The sequence below is a fragment of the Lagenorhynchus albirostris genome, chromosome 14 (assembly GCF_949774975.1).
Source record: "Lagenorhynchus albirostris chromosome 14, mLagAlb1.1, whole genome shotgun sequence".
Taxonomy (NCBI): domain Eukaryota; kingdom Metazoa; phylum Chordata; class Mammalia; order Artiodactyla; family Delphinidae; genus Lagenorhynchus; species Lagenorhynchus albirostris.
Window position 1 is genome coordinate 27,428,137 of NC_083108.1, and position 15,328 is coordinate 27,443,464.

Consider the following 15,328-nt stretch of genomic DNA (forward strand, 5'->3'; position numbering starts at 1 on the left):
GAAGGAGATACCTTTCCAGACCCTTCCTGTTGAGGGATTGTACTGTTCTAATATCTCTGTAAATGTTGTTGATGTTTCAGAATATAGTTTGTTTTCTTCATAAAGATGTGCAGTTAGCATGAGAAATTTTGGCCCATGTTGGTACTATCATGTTTCAAGGGAGGGAACCTCTAATTCATTTTATGTGGGTTTTGGAGTGTCAGACCAATCCTTTTATGGCAGGCAAATTGTTTATGTCATAGGCCTAGTCATAGTCCTAAAAACAAATGCTATATACCAGAATCTTTATAATAATGATCCACTGTATTAATTTTCTCTATTTTGTCACTTGTTAAAGTTTTTCATATGTCCTCTTATTGCATTTTGTCATGTGTTTTAAACTATTATGGAGTTCTCTTCCCACCTCCCCTCCCGCCCCCCACTCCCGCTTTGTCTTCTTATTTCCTACCTCTAAATTCTCAGATTCTGGAAACAGCCTGATCTGGTTAAAAAGAATTGCTCAGAGCAGTACTTCTCGACTCTGTTACCCAGATATACATCATCGTGCACACAATAGGGGAGAACAAAGGGTACTGGAGTGAGAATGCTAGGAAGTGCCTGCAACCTGCCCATGCCCTTTCTTGACAACACGTGAATAATCCATGTTCCCATGTCCCCCTGTGGAACGTGCTATGTGTGTCACCATGTCACCCTGCTCCCATTCCCCCCAAAGAATTGAGAACCATTAGGATAACACTCTTGCTCCAAAGTTATTTACTGTTTGTTGCTAAAATCAAATTTGTTTTTTCAATTTGTGAAAGATTTTCAAGAATTTCTGTCAAGATACGAGTCAAACTAAACTTTGATAATTAAAAAATGCTTATGAAGGATAGAGTAATAATAATACCCCTCGGAAAAGCATAAGTATTCATAACATACTTAAAAATGGTATTAGGTAAAGTTAAAACTCTTAGATAACTGGGAGAGGCGGTGTCTACATGAGATTTTAATGATCATAATATGGTGAAAGAGGTGATTTATGAAAATGCAGCCATGATACCTGACTTCATGATACCCTCTGCACTGGCAGCCAGGACAAAGGCATTTAGAGTGAGGGCTTCCAGTCCAAGCCATGAGGCATTGTCAGGCCCTCCAGGGTCAATGTGAGTGGTGTTTTCTCGAACTGAAGCTTTTAAAGTGAAAAGGTTCATTAGAGTAGTTAAATAGTTTGATTCTTGCTCTTACCTTTCTCTACCTCTTGGTGTTCTTTTCTTAGGCTCCCTCAATCAGAATTTAGGCTGGGGCCCCATTCTGGTGTCCCTTCAAGTTCCCGAGCTCACCATTGAAGAGTTTCTGCAGGAGTGCCTGTCCCTCGGCAGCTACTTGACTCTCTATGTCTACTTGCTTCAGTGTCTAAATAGTGAGCAGACGCTAAGGAACGAGATGAAAGTGCTGCTTCTCTTAAGCCAGTGGTTGGAACAGGTGTATCCAAGGTATATTGGCCCTCCGGTTGCCTACAGCCGACCGACCCATGGGATTGGGATAGCTTGAATTTGGGTTTAAGTTAATGTCCACTTAAGTGCACAGACCCAAGTGACACATAAGAAACAAACAAGGCTATGAGGTACAGTGACACCTATTTTAGAAAGATTTTCCTTGCATGGGCCGATTTTCTGAGCAGGCGTTTTATTTCCTAAGACAGGTATTTTGAAGCACCACCTTTAGCTTCCATATCCGTTAAGTAGGGGCAACAACGTTTAGCTCACTTGATTAAGTGAAAGGACGTCGAGCTCATATATGCTGTCTGGCATGTAGAAGGGGCAATAAATGTCAGCTGTTCCTTTATTGTCCAAATACTTTATTAACAGCATTACCTGTCAGCCTAAGCTTTTAAAGTACTAAATGTCCCTTACACTTAAAACTCATGTGTGGACTTTCAGTTAAATGAGAGTGGAAAGAATCTACTCTGAATTTGGTTTTCCAACCCCCTCTCCGCCCCCAGCTCTATGCAGGAAGAAGCAAAGCTGTTTTTGTGGTGGCACCAAGTCCTGCAGCTGTCCCTGGTTCAGACCGAGCAGAATGACCCGGTCTTGACGGAGTCTGTCATTCGAATTTTGCTCATGCTTCAGGCCCGTCAGAGCCTGCTGGCCGAGGAGAGGCTCAGTTCAGGGATTCTCAGGGCAATTGGGCTGGGCCGGAAGTCGCCTTTGTCTAACAGGTGAGGAAGCACCTGCTCTTGCTTTTCTAAACGGGCCACAGACACCTGCACATACCTAGGGGGTGCGATACTTGGTAGATTTTCTATTTAGGAGCTGAGCTAGGGTCCTCCCAGTGATTAAGAAGAAAACAATCAGAGCCTGATTACATCTTTACATTTTAAAAAGGGTGTTTATTTTTTCCGTTTTAAAACAACTTTTATGTTCAAAGAATTTTTTTAGCAGTGTCTCATTGTATTTTGACTTGGTAACCTGACCACACTACACATTGCTTTTTGTCTTTGAGCCAGTGACGGTGTGCAAGGTTAGGTTAAAATACCCCGGTCAGCTGCTTCACTGCCAGCACTTTGTCAGGGAAACCCAGGTCCCATGAGGGACTCGGTCTAGCAGTAGAAGTTAACTGATTAGAGGGATAAGTAATGAGAAATACATTCAGGTTTTTGTCGCTAAAAATTCCAAGGTGTGAAAGAATTTGCTACTAGCCCCAGTTTATCTCCTAAGACTATTTGCATCATGGTTTTCTTTTAAAGGCCTTATCTGGTTTGAAAGGAATTCTTACTGTTCTGATGTCAGCATTCTTATGGAATAGCCTGCTGCAGCTTTGGGAGCCACCCAATCCAAACCAGTTAACATCATACTCCTTTGTTTGTGGTAGAATTTAGCAGGACTGTGTGATTTGATTCACTTAAATTGTAAAATACACGTCACATAAAATTATCATGCTAATTAACCCTTTTAAATTATACAATTCAGGGACTTTCCTGGCAGTCCAGTGGTTAAGACACCGTGCTTGCACTGCAGGGGGCGTGGGTTCGTTCCCTAGTCAGGGAACTAAGATCCCGCATGCCGCGCGGTGTGGCCAGAAAAAAAAATGATAAAATGTACAGTTCAGTGGCATTTAGTACATTCACAATGTTGGTGCAACCATCACCACTATTTTGTTCCAGAACATTTTCTTCATCCCAAAAGGAAATAGCTACTAAGCTACTAGGCAGTCACTCCCTATTCCCCTCTTCCCCAAGTCTCTGGCAACCACTGATGGATTCCTGACTTTATGTATATCCTGTTCTGGGCATCTCTTATAAATGGAGTCATGTAATACGTGGCCTCTTGTGTCTGGCTTCTTTCACTTCCCATAAAGTTTCAAGGCTCATCCATATTTTAGCATGCACTGGTACTTATTTCCTTCTTATGATTGAATAATATTCCGTTGTATGGACACACCACATTTTGTTTTTCCATTCATCAGTTGATAGACATTTGGGTTGTATCCACTCTTTGGCTATTGTGAATAGTGCTGCTGTGAAAGTTATTTACGAGTTTTTGTTAGAACACCTGTTTTCGGTTCTTTTGGAATTGTTGGGTCACATGGTTACTCTATATTTAACTTCTTGAGGAGCTGCCAAACTGTTCTCCATAGCACCTGCACCATTTTTAACATTCCCACCAGCCGTGGCTGATGAGTTCCAGTTATTCTGTATCTTTGCCAACACTTTCATTCCTGAGACTGAATTATGTTTTCATTGTTTGGGTGGTGATAATGGAAGGGCAGATAAAGACTCCTTGATCATATTTACAGTTTTCCTGAAGAGGCTAACAACCACAGTAGGTCTGGAGATGTGTTCATCTTATTTTTTAATAGAAAATATGGTATTTATTTTAAAATGCTTACTTTAATAGTCATTTACTTCTTCTAATCCCTCCCTAACACTTAAGGTTCCGAGTGGCTGCCCGAGGCATGGCTGCCTTTCTTTCAGTTCAGGTTCCCGCCAAGGATCAGATCCGTTTGAAGCCGAGCTCTGAATTACATCTGACCCTGAAAGCTCAGCAGGTCAGTGAAAAGCTTTGTGGTTAAGGGCTAGAAGTTTTCCACAGGAGGAGGGAGGTGGTACCTGTAGTCTTTACACGTGATGACCTGGTGATGATGATCGGCAGCAGCACAGCATACTGTCTGGCGGGCTCTACTAACTGGAAAATGGTTAACGTGTGTATCTGCCTCGGATTGTCAACCAGTTTTTGTAGGAACTTGCCCAGAGCCCTATTACTACCCTTGTAGAAGTAGCAAGGCCATGGGCAAGCCAGTCTAGGATCGAATTTGGCTCTGATGACATGACTGTGTGCTGACCCGTCACAAGCTGGGGCTGGGGACAGGCACAGAAGATGAGACTACAGTTGAGACCGATAGAGGTTAGCTGGGCTTTAACTTGGAGCCCAGGCGGTGGTTCTGTTTTGTGAGTCTGGGGGTGGACCAGTGTTGGCTGACATGGACAAAATGGTAGCTGTGAAAAATAGTTTGTTCTAAAAATATGGAAGGCTACATGGCAGTGGTCCCCCATCCCCATAACTATTTTCACCCATAAACAGGCTGGCCAGGTACAAAGGTTTATAATATAAAACGATGGCTGGCATTCTTGAGTGCTTACTGATGTTAACGAGTTAAAATTTTAACTCTTCTAATTCTCATAACAACCCTATACAATACGAACTTTTATTATCCTGGTTTTGTGGATGAGGAAATGGAGACAGAAGGAGACTAAGTAATTTGTCCCAAATCACACAGCCCCTGAGGGCTGGGGCTGGGATTCACTGGGCCTGTCCGGGTCCAGTGTCACGCTGTTGTTGCTCTGCAGTACTGTCTCTGTACACGGTAAATGCTTAGACCCCTCAGCTCTTGTCTTTTGCGGCATTGTCATGTCTGAGCCAGCCATGTACAGTGTGATATCTTGGTATTAAGAGCAAAGATGTAGCAAAAAAATCAGCAGGTTCTTCACAGGCATCTTGGTTTTTACAGTACCCGATACTTGTCACCGGCTGATTAGACAGCCACCATTTGCATCCCTAATGTTGTATAAGAGCTGTCACAAGTGGGCAGATGAGTGTCCCAGGGGGCGGTTGTGAAGTCAGTGCCATGCATTTCAGTCTGCATTTGAGAAGTCTGCTCTCCTGTGCCCGCCAGCACCTGGAGCATAGCTTTGCTTTAGCTGCGGCCAGCAGGTTGCCCAGTCCTTGCCAGCCTTTGCCGGCCTTCATTTAGACTTAAGTGATGACATACTTGTCATCAGGGTTTTCAGACTGGAAAGAAGTCAACTTTGTATAAAATGATTATTCTTAGGCAAACTGTCAAAGTAGACTGTTCTTTTTAAAAAAGAAAGGGGAGAGAGAGGAAGAGAGAGACATATGGACGCTATGGTTAGTGGGAGTGCCTGTTCCCACTGATTCTTGTTCTTAGATTAACTCCGCTCATACAGCAGTTAGCTTGGTACCAAAATCCCTTCCATTGTTGATTTTCAACCCCAAAACTTCTGTCTTAAACCACTTGGTAATTTATTTCTAAGCTGCCTGTTCATTTACCATCCTCAAAAAATCTTCTCCCTCCTTATATACTGAGCCAAGCAAATTCCATCTTTTAATCTATATCCTCTAGTGCAGTGGTCCCCGTAAATGAGAGAGACACTTCACAGTTCACACTCAGAATGCTAGGGGTGGGTGAGCTCGTATAGCTGGAAAACAAAACTCCCTACCCGCCAAGAACCGTTGTTCTGATTTTTTGTTTGTTTTCTCTAAATACAGTCTTTTTCTCTTCTCTTCTCTCAGTATGAAGGGAGGAAAAATTAAAGTTATGGAAGTAAAGAATGTTTTTCTTTCTTTATTCCCGAAGAGAAGCATGGGAATATGTCAATTCTGTTGGGCGGAAGCCAGAGGAACTTGATCTGTCCGTTGTGTTTGTTGGCTGATAGAACAACCTTATCATTCACCCTCGGCAGCACTTAGCCACTGGTTCCTTCTGAATTTCTAGTTACACGGTTTAGTACGACATTACTTTGTAATCTGAGAACAACCCCAACTGCAAATTAAAGCTGATGCCCGTGGTTTCCGGTTGAGTCTCCAGGAAGAGAGGCAGTAGATGATCTGGCGGGGAGGGCTGCAGTGCTGGCACTGGGGCAAGGAGGACAAAGCAGGAAGACAGCCTGGCTGCAGCAGTGGCTCTCTGCGGGGAGGGGTTGGGAAACAGCACAGGCCAGGAAGAGGGAAGGCTGGATGTGGAAGGCGGCAGACGCCAGAGAGGCTTGGGTTGCCGGCCTCCTTCTAATTGTGGTTGATCAGTGCCTGCCTTTGAGACCTCTAGTTCCAGTTCTGTAGCTTCCCTGGAGGCTCACAGTTGCACCTGATGACGTCGGCAGGTGTGCTACACCTGCGGGAATCATGTTATATGCATCCACGTGGTTAACCCTCTTGCCTTCCATGTCTTTTAGGCTCTGAATGCTCTTGAATCCTTGACGTCAAGTAAGCAGTACATTGAATACCAGGATCAGATATTGCAAGCCGCACAATTTATAAAGCATCCTGGCCATTGCCTCCAAGATGGGAAAAGCTTCCTGGCTCTTCTTGTGAACTGTCTCTATCCAGAAGTGCATTATTTGGACAACATACGATAGTAACACTGAGGCTCTTGATAAACCTGTTGCTGTTTATGTTTACATTTAACTTTGCTGTTGCACAAATAACTTTGCTCAATTTCACTGCAGTTTGGCCAATGAATTAGTTGACTGAGATGCAAGTTGGTGGGCACTAGATAATTGTTGTGCATGTGCACATGTGTATGTGTGTGTTTCCTTAGCTCTTAAAATGTTCCAGGGACTTTGTAATTTTTATGTTCATCCAACAAGAGAACTTACGGAGCTCTCCTTGGGTAGAGAGCCACTCTCAGTTGCCGAATATCCAGTCATCTCATGAGACCCCAGGTGGGGTGCTTTCGTATGTCTCCACTTCTGTCTTTTCCTGTTTCATTTAAATGTCAAGACTCCTGTGCCAGATATAACTACTTTGGGAATCGGGTTGAACCCTCACTTTTGAATCCCAATTGTGTTCCTTCAAAGTAAAAAAGCTTTGAAAATTTCTGCATTTCTCAAATGTGGGGAAATATACCAGCTTAAATTATTATATTTTTCTCTCAGAAGGGAGATAAGAATGCTGAATCAAAGTGAGTCGTTGTGTAAAATGTGACCACTTGATCCTGATTATAGTGGACAGTAGAGATGGTGACAAGTCCATTTCCATCCAGCCGTGTGTCCTCATAGAGAAGGAGCCATTTGTCTACATTGGGGGCGCATGCTGGTGGTCTGTGGGGAGCATGTCGTGCACAGATGTGTTTTGTTTGATCTCCATGGCTGAGAGTGTAGACAGGGCTTCCTCTCTCCAGTGCACTGTAGACATACGTTCCCTTTGGTCATACCCCAGCCCGCTCCTTCATTCACGTCTTATTTGGCCCCTGTAGACATGTAAATTTGCAGCTCTTTCCAGACAGCAAGTTTGATATCTGAAGGTCCTGCTGTTGAGAGACAGAGACAGAGAACTTGACTGTCTGTTTCCTGCTTGCTTTATCACTCCAGATTTAAACTCAAATGAAGCTAGCAAACCTGCTGAAACACTGGTCGGTGGAAACTGGGTCAGGTCAGGAGACTTGACTGAAATTTGGCTTTTTTTTAATCGTCACGTGCCTTCTGTTGTTAACAGTTTGTTCTTTACCAAAGCCTGTCTGCAGTGTTGCCGTGTTTTGCTGCCATCTGCTTGCTCTTGTCATGTCCCCCCTACCCCCTGGAATTCGCACCTTGACTTCTGTCATCATATTCATAATTCTGTTGGCTCAAAATTGATTTGTTTGTCCAGCTGGCCTAAGGTGTCTTTTGCTCGCAGGCTATCTATAGCCCGAGGCTATTTACATAAAAATGTCTTAGTCACTGAGAGCTTTTAGCAGGGGGATTTGGGGTATAGATTAACTGAGTGATAATCTCTTTCCAAATATCGTTTTGCGGTGCTTCCCCCAACATTTGGAAGTGTGTAGGAGCTGTTCTTTATTTTGAATCTTTTTAGTTGGACAGAACAGTTCTGTCCCACGGAAATGCTCTGGTAAAGATCATCCCTGTTAGCCTTCAAGTTCTGTAGGCCACTAAGTGTCCATCTCTGAGGGATGCATCTCAGAGCTTTCCTTGTTAACACGTTTTAGAAGCTGTGGACAGTTCCATGGCTGATTTGGCAACAAAGATTTTATGACAGGAAATATTCTGTGTGCTGTTTTCTTTGAGGAGGATGTAATTATTGGTATCCTAGAATGAAATTTTTGAGTGACAGTACATACATTTAAAGAAAATTCTGTTTAATCTTAATTTTTGAAGGTTTATAATATTTATAATGTATTTGCTCTGTAAAAATTATAAAAAATAAATCAATCTTTGGTTGTAGCTGGTAAGAATCCGATTTTTAGGGATATCACACTACCTTGTAAAGTATTTCAGTTGTTAAAGTTGATGCAGATTTTTTTATGCCTGATGTCATCTGTTTTTTTTTGACACTGTAACTTGATCATCAGAGATGGTTGGTAAAAGTACTTCCTCTCACACTTAACAGTGGAAGGTTGACTCACCACATAGGTTCCTATGAGAGGCTCTGGGCTAAGAAATTGCTTTAACGACACTAAGATAGTTGAGAAGGTGGCAATGTTGCTGTAGCCTCCTGGGAAAGAATAGACCGGTCTGCCCACTGGCTTTCAGGAATAATGAGCTTTTGTTGGCAAAATAGTCACCTCCAGAGAGCGCAGGGCATGTTTCAGAGACAGTTAGCAGTGCTGCATGTTGATACCTGGGTCAGTAAGACCAAGGCACCTATGTGCTGGAGCTTCGTTGAAGGTGCACTAGTGCAGACTTTCCCCATACGTGGCCAGCAGTGGCTTCCGGTTCAGATGGGGATGCAGAGCAGCTTCCTGGGCTTGATGAAAAGCACCTCTTCTCTTCTCCACTCTTCTTTCTGCAGTTCACACAGGATGGGCCAGAGAGGCACACTCGACCCCCTGATCTCCTGGCTCCCCTTCCTAACTCTGCAGAAAGCTGCAGGCACAGATGCCAGGGAGGGAGGTTCTGCTGATGCGTCTGCCCAGCCTAATGGGGCCAGGGCCCACCCTCCATGTTCCTGAAGCTCCTGGCACGAGTCGCTGGTGGTTTCACGATCAGCCTGTTGACACAGTCACGTCTGCCTCCTCGAGGTTGCCTGAGTCTCTCAGTTCTTCGAGGTGGGGGAAGCTGGTCCAGAAAATGAAAACCCCTGAGCAGCCCACCCTCTCTTTAACCAAGTGCCAACCCCCTTCCTCCCAGTCAGTGTATCCACGTTGTGCAAGTGAGAGTGTCCATGCCCTTTCTTCCTTTCGAGTGAAGGTGAGACACAGTTTTCTACTGGATTTTTTAAACTTAATTAATTAATTAATTTTTGGCTGCGTTGGGTCTTCGTTGGCACGCACGATCTTTCTCTGGTTGTGGCGAATGGGGGCTACTCTTCGTCGCGGTGCGTGGCCTTCTCACTGCGGAGGCTTCTCTTGTTGCGGAGCACGGGCTCAATAGTTGCGGCACACGGTCTCTAGAGCACAGGCTCAGTAGTTGTGGCTCATGGGCTTAGTTGCTCCGCGGCATGTGGGATCTTCCTGGGCCAGGGCTCGAACCTGTGTCCCCTGCATTGGCAGGCGGATTCTTAACCATTGCGCCGCCAGGGAAGTCCCTCTATTGGATTTTTAAACCTGAAATGAATAATTTCTGGAGCACGAAGCAGATGTTATAGAATCATGACTTTTGAAGTCAGTAGAGGCATTAAAGCTCATCTGGTCCCATCTCCCACTCAGCAGGGATCCCAGCCCTGATCCTCCAGCCTCTCCTCTGCCCTTTCCTGTGGCTGCTAGTTCCGCTCCTCATGGACAAGCCCAAGTGGCCATTGGTGAGCTTGGTTGTAGTTCTGCTTTATACTGGGCTAAAACTGGCTTCCTGGTAACGCTGGCCATAGTTCTGCTGGAGCTGTTCTCCTGCCCCCTCCTGACAGACCTTCAGACCTTTGGAAATTTTCATACCTCATCACACCTCTGACCCTGCCCATCCGCCCAGCCCTCAGCCTTTGTCAAACGAAATGCCTAGTGCCTTTAGTTAGTCCTTTGCCCCCATGATGTCTGCCAGGGCTGCCCTTTGGGAAAACTGCCCAAATTAGCCCACGTTATTAGAAGAGGGCCATGCCCAGAAACAGTAGGGTCAGGACTTGGGTAGAACAAATGAGGCACCCAGGGCACACATATAAGGTGGTACTTGCCTGCTGGCTCCGAGAGAGTGTGCCTCCTTAGGTCGTGTGCCCTCAGCCTGGCCTCTGCTTTGGGGGTTGGCCACGCTAGTGTGGGTCACGCAGCAAAGCTTGCTCCCCTGGACATGTGGGCAGCATCAGCTCTCAGCAGCTGTGCCCTCTGGTTGGCACATTCAATCAGTGGTGAGTCAAGCTCCAGAGCTCGGTTTATCATCAGTCGCAGGTCTAACAATAAGGCACTTTGCACTTATCCTTCAAAACTGTCTGCTCTGCATTTTGGACCAACTTTACTCCTTATTCTGAGCTAGTAAAATTTTATTTAGAGCTGAAAAATTTTCTGCTTAGTTAACTTTGTCTTATTAAGCAAAGTGGAGAGTACGATGCTGCAAATAAGCATGATGCTTTAAAAAAAAAAGTTCCCTCCTGTCATCTTCCATTTGCATCTGGGTTGTGCTGGGTAAAGTTCTTGGCATCCAGCCAGGCACTAACACTGACCTTGTCCTGGTCTGTGATGATCCTGGTCTGTGGTGACCCTCTCACATTATAGAGGCATCATGTGTCCTATAGAAGCGGTAGTTGAAGTTTCCTTCAGTCTAGATAGGTTCCTGATTTCTGATGACAATAACTTGAAAAAAAAAACTACTGACCCTATTTTGGGGTAATGAAACCACTAAGGAATGTTGTTCATTATGATGTAATATCTCCCAAGCACTGAGGTTTAGGATTTATTTTTCTTTCAATGGCTTAAATCACTCAAGTGGCAGCAAATACATCTTAAATGTGTTCAACTCTTTTTTCCTACCCACATGCCTAGTGTGGCCTTTAAAAACAAGTTATTTTGGTCATTAAATGTGCAATATTCACTTCTTATTCATTGTTGGCATTTTACTTGCTTGTACAAAGGATGAGTTTTTATATAGTGATGAAACACAGGAAGAAATGAGAATTGGTTAAGTAAAATTCTGCAAATAAACTAGATTCAAATTTAATTTACGTGTGGTAGACATCTCATTTTGGGCAAGTTGGTTGGCAGGTCTTTTCATCCAAAAATCACAAAAAGAAAAATGTGAAATTATAAAGCTTGTAATGGGTAGAATCTATATTCTGTGATATTTCACCACAATCGGTGAGGCCCCTAGTTTCAAAGAGAACTTAAAACTTGGGGGTTTAAGAATTGGCATAGACGGGGACCACCTGGTGACCCCAGAGAGTTCAGGAGAGCCCTGAGGTCTGTAATGTGCTTGTGATCCTAGCAGGAGAAGGTACGTGAAGCTGCACTAAGGCTTCCACTGCCTGAGTTCCTGGGTGGGGGCAGGGCACCTCTGGGAGGGCAGCCAAGCTGCCAGGGAGGTCAGTGCAACCTGAGCTTGGTCACAGTCTGCTCCAGAAATCACTTCATGTTGGAATGCCAGGGAGTTCTTCCTTAGTGTTCATTTCCATTACATTAAGACACATCTTGAATGGGCCAAAGTATGGTGAGAGGGCCCGCACATTTGATTTGGGATTACATCAGTTGGGATTTCCCTGGGACAGCGCCCTGTGTGTCTCCCCAACCCTTGCGCCCTTGTCTGGGTTTGGCTTCCTTCTCCAGACAGAATCACAAGATTTTGGAAAGTGGCTTAGAGGCAAGTTGTCCCACCTCCTACTAGTGTAGGAATCGGGTTACCTGTCTCTAGACAGGTGGGCTTCCTTGCTGGGAAACGCCCAAAGAAATGCAGCTCCAAAGTGGTCCCTGTCACCATGGGGCAAATGAGAATCCTTCACCTAAGGATAGGGAGCCAAGATCTTCCTCCAAAACCTGCTTCTCTTCTGAAGACAGCCCTCTTCCCTCTTGGTCTTCCTTTGCTAGCCTAAACCCTTTTAGGAGACAGACCCACATTCCCTGCCTATTGGTCAGAGGGGCCAACCTGATCTCTCTCCTGGACACCATATTTTAATAATGGCCTAAATTTGTGGCTTGGGCCAGACTTACCTTGGACTCTCTCAGCCTGCTCTAGTTGACCTGCTCCCTGACACGTCCTCCTTAACCTTTCTTAAGGCCCCTCTCTGTACCTTCCCTCCCTTCACTTCCTCTTCCTCCCCCCTTCCCCTTCCCCACCCCATCTCTCTGCTCTTCCACCTGAGGTCACAGCCAGCAGCCTCTGGTGGAGGTGTGGAGGTGAGTGTCCCCACAGGGCCTCTCCCAGGGAAATCTTTAGCCCTGTGGCCCCTCTGAGTTCACTGGCATGTGGGAGTTGGGGACAGAGAAGGTCTGGCGGCCCAAACTCTGGAAAACCAGGGAGTTCCAATCCCAAATAATTCTGTATCCTTGTATTGGCAGACTGTGTTTTCTCCCTTTAGCTCATAAACTATGACAAAGAGGAAGGGGCACAGGAGAGGAGGAAAGGCATGTGAGAACCTGGGAAGGAAAAGGAGGCATGCGTGTGGAAGGAGCTGGGACCAGAGCTGTTCTGTCACAAGCACGTGTGACCCTGGCCAGGTCACTTTCCTCCCTGAGACTTTTACCTCATTTTAAAATGAGGATAATTGCAGCCTTGCCTGTCTCCTGGGCTTTTAGTGAGAACTGCCTGGGATCATGGAAGGGAAGGAACTTTGACGATCACAGGGGCCCCCAGAACATGAGGGGTATTGTTGTGGAGGGCATGGAACTGGACCTAAGTGCCAGGCTGGAGGTGGGACAAAGCTCAGGACCCCAACTCATGGTCTGTAAGGTCCCTGGCCTGAAGGCCCTGTGGCTGGCTGAGCCCTGCCTTCACCTGGCTCTGTCATCCAGTCTGGTGAGGGGGCATATGTATATATGTAAAAACTCAGCCCCACTCAGTGTCATTTCTGTCCCCAGGCAGGCCTACCTTCATCGTATATTATCTCGTGGACGGTTCTCATGCAGCTACATCTCAATTTAAAATTTAGGACATGAGCTCCTTGAGGGCAGGGAAGGTGTGCTAGGCTCTTGGTGGACCTGGGCAGTAGTCGCCCTTCCTCCCGCTGCTTACCTCCAGGAGCAGCCTGATGGGCGGCTGGGAACAGAGGGAAGCTGCAGGGTGTCAGAAGCCCCTCTCATGTCCGCAGAGCACTCTCCCCTGCACCACACTGCCAAGTCCTGTCTCCAAAACACCAAATCTCCTAGGTCACTTCTCAGGCCCAGGACACTGTGCTGACCGAGCCTGCCGCCTGTGGCTTGGTCCTTGCTTGCCACCGATGGCATCTGGGTGCTCTGAGAGGGGAGAGTTGGGAAGGACTCCCTGGCTCTGAGGTGAGCCCAGGGGGTCTGATGATGGTCAAGTGCGGTCCCCTCACCACCTTCCCCTTCTCCCCCTAGCAGTTGCTTTATCCGGAGGCTGAGCAGGAGGCTGCCTGGGCACTGTGAGCAAATTGGTAGAGGAACTGTGCCTGTCCCTCCTGAACTGTGCCTCCCCACGGTCCATCTCTGTGTCCGAAACCCTGCAGCAGAGAGGAATGCTGCTGCTTCAGCCCGCAGGAAGCCCTATTCCAGAGTGCAAACACCGCAGGAAGGACCACCGGGTTGGCAGCCAGCACCCTTACAAGTCAGGCTGACTCAGAGGGAGTCTCCAACCTATCTTGCTTAAAAATCACCTGGAGTCGACTGGACCCTGGTTGGAAACAACAAGCTAAAAAAGGACAGTTGGGGAAATATGAATGTGGGCTGTACGATGATATTATTGAATAATTGTTAATTTTCTCAAATGTGATAACGGCCTTGAGGTTATGCAGGAGAATGCTCTTGTCAGGAGACACAGGGTAAAGTACTGTGATGTCTGCAGTTTACTCTCAGTGGTTCGGCCAAACACACACACACATAAACATATACACACACTTGTGCATTAAGCTAATAGGGCAAAATGTTAGTAAGTGTTGAATGTAGGTGGTGGGTACCTGGGTGATCGTCTTGCTTTTTCAGCTGTGTGTGTGTATTTGAAAAATGATCATAATACAAAGTTAGGGACAAAATCCCCTGGATAATTTGTCTAAAGACCCTGCCCTCAGAGCCTGTGGTTCAGGTGGTCCAGGTGGTGCTGAGGATGGGGAGTTGAGCAAGCGTCCCAGGTGTTCCTGATACAGGTGATCCTTGGAACTCACCTGGGAAATGCTGCTCTGAGAGTCCAGGGTCGGAAGGTGGAAACCCCAGCCCCAAGGTGTTGTGGGTCTGGGGCAGAGCAGTGGTCAGACAGTGAAAGCAGCCGTGCAGGCAGTGCAGGGCGCCCTGACTCCCTCCAGCTGCTCATCCCTGCTGGGGCCGAGCCCTCCACACCCAGGAGCCTCCATGCTGTGGCCTCGGCTCCAGCCACACCTGTCTCTACCCTGGTGCTCCAGCAACTTTCAACTGCTTAGACAGCACCCTGTGTCCCACCTCCTGGCCTTTGCTCAGAACGACCCTTCTGCTTAGAATGACTTTTTTTTCTTACCGCCCAACCTCCATTCTCCCCCATTTGTGTGGCCAGTGTGTACCATCTCCATGTCCCCTCCTCCAGGAAGCCTTCCGAAGACTGGGTCACTCACCCCTTTGTATGTGCTCCACAGCACTCCCAGCAGACTGATGCCCTCCCGTGATTTCCCACTTACTAGTCTGTGTTGCTCACGAGCGTGAGAACCCCTGGAGAGTCCTCCTGTGGAGCTGTCAGGGCTGTTCCCAAATGCTCCGGCTTCCCTTCTTCCAGGTGCAGTGAAGGGTCACGCTGCCCAGCCCCTCCAGGAGAGTGGGGCATGTGGCTAGTTCTGGCCAGTGAACTATGATCCCAAGTGGAAGACCCTCTAGAGCTTTCTTTGTATCTCCAGCCCAGCAATCCACATTAGAGAGGGTGGATCCCCGGGAGCCTGGGTCCCTGAGTAAGTACAGTGCACACAGCTCTTTGCCGATCTGTGCCGGGCATGCAGCTATGGAGAGAAGAAACCCTAATTGTTCTCGGCCAGTGTGAGTTGGCTTTGTTACTGCAGCACGACCTAGGCCAGCCTTATTCATTTCTATATCCCCAAACACCTGGCCAACTGCTAGCACAAAATGATGCATA

General features: G+C 46.5%; 1 protein-coding gene across 1 annotated transcript in view; it reads left to right on the plus strand.

Annotated features, from left to right (window-relative positions):
• EPG5 (ectopic P-granules 5 autophagy tethering factor) overlaps window positions 1-8,189 on the plus strand; it is a 127,338-nt gene extending 119,149 nt beyond the window's left edge. The window contains exons 41-44 of the mRNA XM_060120785.1: window positions 1,256-1,472; window positions 1,982-2,197; window positions 3,912-4,026; window positions 6,449-8,189. Of these exons, the coding sequence (XP_059976768.1) occupies window positions 1,256-1,472; window positions 1,982-2,197; window positions 3,912-4,026; window positions 6,449-6,631 (731 nt within the window). The 3' untranslated portion in view covers window positions 6,632-8,189. The remainder of the gene's footprint in view (window positions 1-1,255; window positions 1,473-1,981; window positions 2,198-3,911; window positions 4,027-6,448) is intronic.
• Window positions 8,190-15,328: the final 7,139 nt, after the last annotated feature.